Source organism: Megalops cyprinoides, chromosome 21 (genome assembly GCF_013368585.1).
Source record: "Megalops cyprinoides isolate fMegCyp1 chromosome 21, fMegCyp1.pri, whole genome shotgun sequence".
Taxonomy (NCBI): Eukaryota; Metazoa; Chordata; class Actinopteri; order Elopiformes; family Megalopidae; genus Megalops; species Megalops cyprinoides.
This window is the reverse complement of record NC_050603.1, coordinates 21,683,011-21,692,257: the sequence shown is the minus strand read 5'-3', so window position 1 is coordinate 21,692,257 and position 9,247 is coordinate 21,683,011. Positions and strand designations below refer to the sequence as shown.

Genomic DNA, 9,247 nt, shown 5'->3' with positions numbered 1-9,247 from the left:
ATCCTTTGTTGACTCATTGGAAAGGTACAAAGGTTGTGTGGAAATTCAGAAAAGCTGATTGTGTTTATCTGTCTCGTCTTGGCTGAAAATGCCCCCTTGGTTTACGTGTGCCTTTTCTCTTGCGTCTCCACTCATCCCTAATGGGTTTCTTTCAATGTACAGCACCACACACAAAGAATTTCAACATCGATTATCATGCAACCTTGAATATGCTGCATAGAACGATCAGTATTTGTTTTGCACTTTCTAAGCAGTTACAAAATTGCCCTATAGGTCGGGCAAATTTAAAAAAAAAAAAAAAAAAAAAAGACGAGGTATTTTATGCTAACGAGGAATTGTAAGGAATAACATGACTTTGGACACATTTTCTAAGTATATAATATACATACATGCATACATACATACATGAAGTACCTCATAAGCCTGATATATGCTGCATTGAGTTTGTTTTTCCTTTAATATTTTGTGTACTCCATATTGTCCAAGGAAATTTTGAAATTACTTTCCCCCCCATTTATTATAAGGCTTGATGTTTGCATAGGACTGTGCATATGCCATTTTCTAAGGCAATTTTCTGGAGAGAATAGCCTTGACTGATACAAAAAACCATTTATGCGCATGGTGATTGCTCTTTAAAATGGATATAAAAAATGGAATAAAGTGATTGGTATGTTGACTCCTCAGAGTCGAGTGGATGTTAGTAATGACTTGTCAGCAGGCAAGACGCTTTAAGTTCCTTGAATCTAAAGCTTTACAGTGGGCTGGCTCAGCCAACAGGACTGGCCTGTGGGGTTTATTGATGCTACTCTGTCTTGAGGTTTAGTAGCTGTTGCTGTGGCTGGGTAGACTGATACCCCCCCTCCTATTCATTCATTAAAAGTCCCAGTAATTCCCTCGCTATATCAGCATGACTCTTGACTCAGGCATTGGCATTTAAAGGGCTGCATCTGCTCCTTTTGGTCCTCCCTTTACCTGTCACTCTTGTCTTAAGTAGCCTTAGAATTCCATGCGGGACATTATTTGACAGATTGGCCTTAAACTAAAAAGTTAGTGCACTATAACCCACCCTTCGGAAATTAACTTGAAAGTTTTACCGTACGCTCTAGTCATGCCATGCGCCTTTGCCATATCTACCTCCTATGAACTGAGGGATGTCCTGGAAGAAATGCCATAACCCTTTTATATATATATATATATACACAGAGGCATCATTGGACACATGACAATCACTTAAGCTAAATACTGACCTCATACAGAAGACAACTGAGAAAGCAGAGTTCACACTTCACAGCATCCAGTCTTACTCTCAAATGGAAACCCTTCATTCTCCACAACTCGAACTGAGAGGGTTGTCATGTTCTTCTGGGACGGTCCTCGGTGCTGTAGTTGGGTTTGTCGGTATAATTCAAAAGCAAGTCCATGTTCGTGCAACCTGGGGAGGGGGGGGGCAAAGTGACCAAAGTCTTTTTTTTTTTTTTTTTTTTAAATTGGCCCTCTGCACAGTCCTGTGTAACATTAGCCTTCCTTCATATTGTGGATTTCATTATTTTACTTTACTCTGTACCACATGCCAAAATTAGTGACATTCCTGTCATGGCGAGGTGTTTTGTTGCTGTTTTATTTTTCTTTTTGGATTTCACTGCTAAGCTCCTTGTTGTTGTAAAGTGTAAGTGAGCAATGATATTAGTTTCCTTCTGTTAACAATTCTGAATACAACTCGAATATGCTGTAAACCCTATTAGGACATAATGTGAAAATGTATCTCTTTGAAATTGATATGGATATAGTTCACACTTTTGGCTTGACTGTATATTGCATTAATAAAATGTAAACTTTCTGTGCTTGTCGGGCTGGTCATTTTGTCCTAAAGTGCAGCTCCTCTCCACAGACGTCGTCCTTGAGTGAAATCCTGGGCTTTTGTGTGGGGGGTATGCGCCTGCTGTTCTCCTGAATATCAGATGTCACTGGATGTCCTCACAGAAATAGTTTGCAAGGAACGTCGTCAGCTGCCAAGCTACATGCAGCCTTGGGTTAGATATTCAAACGAAAGTAAAAAAAAAAAAAAAATTAAAGATAAATGTGTTTAACATGTATACAGTTACATTTTGACTATTTTTTGTAGTAATTCATGTCATCTTTATTGTACATGTATCTGAACACTGAAAGTTCTTTGTCTGCATTCTCTACTCAGACATTTTTACAAGATATTTCCCCTGAGTACAAGATAAGGTACAATTGGGATCTACTTTTAAGAGGCGATTCTTTATGAATTATGGGGTGTGTGAATTTGGACTTCTGCCAAGAACAACATTGTATTCCAGTGATGTCACTGCTTTGGATGTTTCCCAGAGCAGCCTATACAACTGTCTTGCACCGAAACACCAGTTGGTGATCAAACACCTCTGTGTCAAAGACCCAAGCCCATAAAAATAACCAATAACTAGGGGTTTTGATTTTAGCTCTCTCTGTTTTTGAGGTGGTGTTTTTTTCTGGGGGGGTTGTTGGAATTTCAAAACTGACAATCATCAGGGGTCTTTTTTAGAAAGGAAAAAAACTTAACTTGTAACAGCAGAATGTTTGGTATGGTCTTCTGTGCACATTGAGCAATCCAATTTGACATATTTATAGATCTGCCCTCGAATCAAATTTTAAAGGCAATTTTGCATACAAGACCCATTTGGTAGACTGACTTATGCAATTCAAAATAGTACAAATTAAAAATAAAATTCCCTGGTTTAAATCCTAAATGTACGTCCAGTATCGGTTTAGTACATTGAAGACCATGCATTATCTTTGGGGCATTGAATAATTATATATTTATTACGCGAACGTTAACGATTTAATGCGATAAGTCTTGCATGGCTTATGACATTGACGATTACTTTAAACTTAAAGACCAAGGTTCCTCACCTATGCTAACTAAACAGATGACATCACCATCTGTCATGCTAAATTGAACAAGGAACCCTGTAACTCGTTCCATATGCAGTAGAAAAGTAGTCTGTTTTTGGACATTATGTTTTTGTGATAGTACTATTCCTAAAATACTTTTACCACTTAACTGTATTTGTTAACCATTTTTATATCATACTCGTTCAGTTATACAGGGCAGACCTAATTAGGCTGGTATTGGGTATGGATTAATGCAGTGTACTGCAGAACCCTATAGCACGGGTTTCCCGTTCTCATTTTACTCTCAAAATCTGTTTTACTGGCTTTACATCATGCGATGTTAACTCCATACACCAGTACTAGTCTTTTACAGAAGTATGTTTCATGAAAGAATATGACCCAAGTGTTGCTTTGTACGTATCTCTTTAAGTCTGTTTCATGAGGGAAATGCAATACTTAAAAATGAGTGGGATGTATAAATCGGTAAGAAATGCAAAAATGACATTTCTTGAGATAACATGACTTAAGACATTAGATTTGAAACAGGCTGTTATCACAATACATGATTTTCCAAGGTACATGCATACATGACATAACTCTTCAGGTTTTTTTTAAACATTTTGGTGAAACGAATTATGATGGAATGGGTGGAGATATGTAGGTTCTGTTTGCCTACATGTATAAAATGCTCTGCCCTCCTTGTTCTGATAGCGCGGAGCGGGAGCAGTCCTCGCTGTCAGGGTGGGGACAGCCCCATTCCACTACTGATTACTACTTTATAATGCGCGTCTGACCGCCTGGGGTCCACTCGTAAAGAGGTAAGCCTAAAAATACTAACCTCTACATCGCCTTCCACTCTTCACCCTGTAGGTCTAGGAAAAGGGGGACCTGTAGAACGAGAAACATAAGGACGTATTATATCCACTGGGTTCTAAGAATCTCGCCATAGAACGCTAAAAAAATCTGGTCTATACTCTTCAAATAGTTATTCAATGGGTAAGAAACATTCAGCTTTTTAAAATTAGATCGTTACATTCTTTGTTTTCACAATGGAAAGTTGTATATGCAGTATTTGCGTGTATTTAACCCGGAGTTCGACACATCAGTTATGAAGGTAAAACGCTTTATATTTGCGTTTATTTAACTCCTCGGGTTTTCGTGGTGCTTGTAGGTCAGCTTTAACCCTGAAATGACTTAAAAGCGAAGGTTATTTGTTTAGACTTTCCATAATAACCCTAGATTTAAGATGCCAAGAATGCTCGGAAGAACTCACCTGTCGGATCGAAAACATTAAAAGAATCCAAAGGACAGTCTATTAGGGAATCTGCGCTCCCGTTGGCATATTACGGCAATTAAATAGTGTTTTGCGTTTCCCTTTAACCAGACCGGCAGTCGCGATAGCGAGTCAAACTTTCCAATAGCTCATCTGTGCGTGTGCCTTGTCTCAACTGGTTCTAGCGGACAAGTCACCATTCTTCTGTAAGATTTCCACCGAAAGGTAAGGACTTTTCCGATTTTACGTTGACTGGAATATTTTCCTAAAAATTTGTCTGTTTTACAATTACATGTTCAGTGATTATAGCTGTTTAAAAGGCTATACCTTTTAGACATCTCAAATTCTACAGTAAGCACCTTCAATTTTTTGCAGATTGTTTTGTTACCTTGCGAAGTTAGCGAGCTAGCTAGCAAACAAATGTAGATCTCAACTAGAGCTATTGGAATGAACTGAAATACTGCATTTGTTGACTTAATGTAAAAAAAAAAATCTAAATGAACAATTTAAATATTCATTTTATTGCGTTATTTCACCGAAATATGGTTTAGTCGTGTTTTCAAGGTTAACGTTCTAGCTAATGTTTCATAGCCAGCTAATTACGTGCCAGTGCGTTATTGGCACAATAATGAATTGCCATGTTAATAAATTACCCGACATGTATTTGGTCGCCTGTGTTGGAATGGGAAAAATGTTTACCGTTTTAACTTCCCATAGCTCTGAATGTGTAAAAATACTGTATAGTTTTTCTAAAATACAATATGGAAACGTATCACAAATGCTACATAGACGTTTGGTCGGAGGACAGGGTCACATATCTGCATTTGCTGTCCCTCCATTACCTGTCACCTTTTGTTCTGTAGAGAATTTGAGTCACCCCTCTCTGAAAATCCAGACGTAAAGTTTTGCAGTCTGCGTGCCAAACTCGGTCGCCAAAAATGAATACATGGCCACGCTAACATTTTGTGGACAAAAACAAGGCTGGGGTACTAGTTCACGATAAATGGAACTAAGTTTAAACAGTGCTTTTGATGGGTTGTGGAGGGAGGTGTTATTAAGTGTTCAGACTGTACGTTAGCCTGTAGAATTTAAGGGGGCCCATGCCTTAGGCTTTCTTTCACCATGGTGGGAATTCGTTGTTCAGAGAAGCGAGTTGCAACATTCAAACAAACCTTTAGCTAGGGGTATGGAAAAAGAACATTTTAATGTAGCTTTAAAAAAAAAATAGTACATGAATTTAATGAGACTTGGAGGCATGTAGACACGCAATGCGTTGATTGGCCTGTTGTGGTGAGGCTGTGTGGGTTATTCCAGGAGAGAATGAGGGGGGCTTGGCTGTCCGGCTGCCTCCTGCTGGGAGCGCTGTGTCTGGTGGAGGCGGCGGAGGTTGAGCTGGAGACGGACCGGGACTGGGACTGGGGCTCGGGCCTCCAGGAGCTCCTCCACAGCTTCCCTGCCGACAGCCCCTTCGTGACGGAGACCCCGGGGAGCCCCGCCAACTGCACCCAGCGGTACTGGCTGCCCCCGTCCTCGCCCATCTGCTGGGACAACATCGTGGGCCCGGAGGAGTTCGAGAAGACCCGCCTCCTGGCCCTCCAGAACCGGGCCGCCCTGCGGGCCGTGTCCGAGGCCAGCGGCGTCGGAGAGGGGAGCGCCTCCTACAACGAGCAGGCGAGGGAGGACATGCAGGGCATCCGGGCCGACTACCTCAGCATCACCCAGACGGCCGACACCATGCAGAAAGTCTTCCACAACCTGGAGGAGAAGAGGAGGGACGGCACCGAGCTCTGGACTTTCTCAAGGTGAGCGTCAAGCCCAGCGACAAGGAAGCCAGTTCCAACACATGGTTTTTAATGGCAGGGGAAATAAAACAGGCGTTCAATACACAAGATGTGAGGCGGTTACGTGGAAGGCCCTGTGTGAGGTAATGGGAAGCAGAGTTGCTGGATTTTTCAAGGATGAAGTCACTCGAATCAGGGCACTTCCCACTGGTCTGAGTTGTCCAAAGTGGAACACAAACCAGTTGTCCATGTGCTGACCCAATCTTTTCACATACTCCTTTCAGCCTTGCGCACATCTGGTTTTGTAGAAACTCTGGCTTAAAACAGGAACATTTTTGTACATTTTAATGTTGCACCATGAGGTAATGTGATACTGCATGTTAAATATTTGAATACACAGATTTAGCTTGGAGAGGCTTTGGATTCATTTCTTAAACGTAGATGTTGTGGCAATTACTTCCATCAAAAAGTGAAGTTATTGGCATCAGTAGTGATTCAGGATTGGTTTTGTAATTCACTCTACATGCCATATTTTTTCTTTGAAAGCTCATATTTCAAAAATATGTTGAACATTAAAAAGGAGCTTTTGAAAAAAGCAAAAAGAAACCTTTTAAACCAAATACATTAATTTAACAGGACAATTACTCCTTTGAGTAGAGTCAAGTAAAATTCAATCCTTGTCACACAAACTTCCTAGAAACCATTTGTTTCTGTAACAGACATTTATAATACAATGGTTAATTGGTTAGCATTACCATTTTCTCTTCAGAAATATGTGACATAGTTTTGAAGATCTACTATCAGTATTATCATATTATCAATAATATTAGATTCAGGAGACAGAAAAGTGTGTTTTTATACAAACATTCAGTTAACTGACAGTTTCACCTTGAGACATCTGTAATTCTACAAATAGACTATAAAAGAGTAAACATTGCCTAAGATAATGGCAAATCTAGATAACCAAGGCGTGATTAAAAGGCTGGTGGTTGCAGTCCATGACACTTTGTCTAGATTGATGTTCAGACAGATGTTGTAGTTTAATATTAAGGTAAACAATATTTTTAATTGGGCAGCAGTGTGGTATAGTGGTAAGGGGCGGGACTGGTAACCAAAAGGTTGCTGGTTCAGTTTCCTTACGGGGCATTGCTGTTGTACCCTTGGGCAAGGTACTTAACAAGGTCAAGGTACTTGGACAAGGTACTCCACAACTGCCTCAGTAAATATCCAGTCGTATAAATGGATAAAATTGTAAGCTATGCAAGTTGCTCTAGATAAGAGCATCTGCTAAAGGACAGTCATGAAATGTAACTGACATCTGTTTTTATATTACGCTGGCTTTGCTGTTTTAAACATTAGCATTGCTTTCAGATGAGGCTTTTTGTAGACTTTTCAGTTGCACAACTTGTAAACTGACTTGAGGTAAATATTTATTATTGCACTCTGTTGATGATAAGAGCTATAACGTCTGCTACTGTTGTGATCCTGCCAATTGAAATGGTAAGCATGAAAACATCAAAGTGAAAGTTTTTTAGGCTTTCTCATTGCAAGCTCTGTTCCCTTCAAATTGATTTCCCCCTCTGAGAATTACGTGCCATAGAAGTCCTTTTACACTCATTGATTTTTATACTAACTTTTTCAAACATGTTGGTTTTACCATTTTACCATTTAGTGTTTCTATTGTATGATACAGCTATCGATGTTCTTTGTTGGCAACTGGTAAAAATGGCTAATAATAGCAAGCCTGTTAACTGCATAATGAGTAAAAGTTGTTATAAATTATATAATTGCAGCCCATGGCAGTAGACACAGTCTCAACGGGGGTGCAACACACAGCATGGGCCATAAACACCAGGAAGTGGTTACTGGATCCGAGCAGTGGGAGTCATTGCTGTCAGTCTAGTTCTCTGTCCACAGTCCCAGTCACTTCTTTTTCTCATCTGAAGAATATTCTGGGTATTGCTGTCATTTTCAAGTCCTTTTGTGGAAGGAATTCCAGTCCAGCTGCTTAATCTATAGTTCTATAACCCAATGTAGCTGGGAGTGTTGTGCTCTGAGGGTTCCAAACAGCGTAGAGGTTAAATGCTCTGTCAGATTGCATTTGGCTTATGCTAATTGACTTTTGGCTCACACCTCAACCCACAACGGCTCCTCCAGAGAAATGGGTAAAGACCGACCCAGCCCAAATTGGCATTCTACTCTCTGGGCAAAAGTTTGATGTCATCTTGGCTGGTTCTTTAAAATACTGGTTGCATGGTGGCAAACTTGCATATTTTAAACCTGCATATGTATTTCTACTTTTGTATTTATATGTAAATGTTTTTTTTTTTTTAAAGATGATAGTTAAAAATGACGGCAAATGACAAAATCTCAATGTTTTTGGGAAAACACATTTACTTTAATAAAACTTTAATCCAGAATTGTCACCAGCTGAAACCTTCCCTCGCCATTGCATGGAAAAAGGATCACTGCTGGCTGTTGAACCCTTGACATCACATATCTAAATATGGACACAAAAGCCAGCCCTGTGATCTGACCTGATCTGGTACTAGTTTATCTGCAAACACAGAATTCCCTGTGCATCTCATTTCTGAAGTGTGTTGTTTCTCAAGTTTGAAGGAGCAGCTTGGAACAGCGAAGGACTCCATCCATGGCAGGGAGCAATTGGCGGACGTTCTGGAGAAGCAGTTAACCAGCCTGGAGAGATCGCTGCACTTTCTTCAGCTCCGACTGGCCAAGTTACTGGCACGATGAGCGCAGCCAAGCCAGAATGGCAACTCCTAATGGATGCCAGCTCATACTCTGTATGTAATGCATGTCTGCCAAGCTGAAAGACAAGCATGAGAAAATGATTTCATGTAAAAAATGACCTATATATGCGCTTACCCATGTAGCTGCCCTCCACAGGGAAGTTCTCACTCAGGGTCCTAGCTACATATCACTTATAACTATACTTCTAACTTTCTCTCTAGCTTTCCAGAGATCCGCTCTCACAGTGTAATACAGGCTTGTACTGAAGTCATTGTAATAAAATCTATTTTTATACGCCCAGCCTGCAGTTGTGTTCCATAAAGGGGTTTCACATATTTTTAATAATCTTGTTAAAGGATTTAAACTACAGAGCAGTTGTTTAATTCACACTTGGTGTCATTGACAGAAAACATGGAAATTCTGAGTAACAGACATTTGGGCTGTTCATTCTCTGAAAACGAAGTGTTTGCTGCACACATGAATATGGCTTTATAAAGAAATGTATAAATCTTAAAATATAAATCGCTGGTCATTTTCTGGTTTCGTGCAA

At 40.1% G+C, this 9,247-nt stretch overlaps 1 protein-coding gene across 2 annotated transcripts; it reads left to right on the top strand.

Moving 5' to 3' along the window:
* The first annotated feature begins 3,633 nt into the window (after positions 1-3,633).
* si:ch211-57n23.1 lies at positions 3,634-8,992 on the top strand. Of its 2 annotated transcripts, XM_036516105.1 has the most exons (4): positions 3,634-3,710; positions 4,277-4,390; positions 5,480-5,967; positions 8,559-8,992. In XM_036516105.1, the coding sequence occupies exons 3-4, from the start codon at positions 5,486-5,488 to the stop codon at positions 8,698-8,700; spliced, it is 624 nt and encodes a 207-aa protein (XP_036371998.1). In that variant the 5' UTR covers positions 3,634-3,710; positions 4,277-4,390; positions 5,480-5,485; the 3' UTR covers positions 8,701-8,992. The 2 variants fall into 2 exon arrangements, with proteins under 2 accessions (XP_036371998.1, XP_036371999.1); XM_036516106.1 differs by lacking the exon at positions 4,277-4,390 and having other exon boundaries at positions 3,650-3,710.
* Positions 8,993-9,247: the final 255 nt, after the last annotated feature.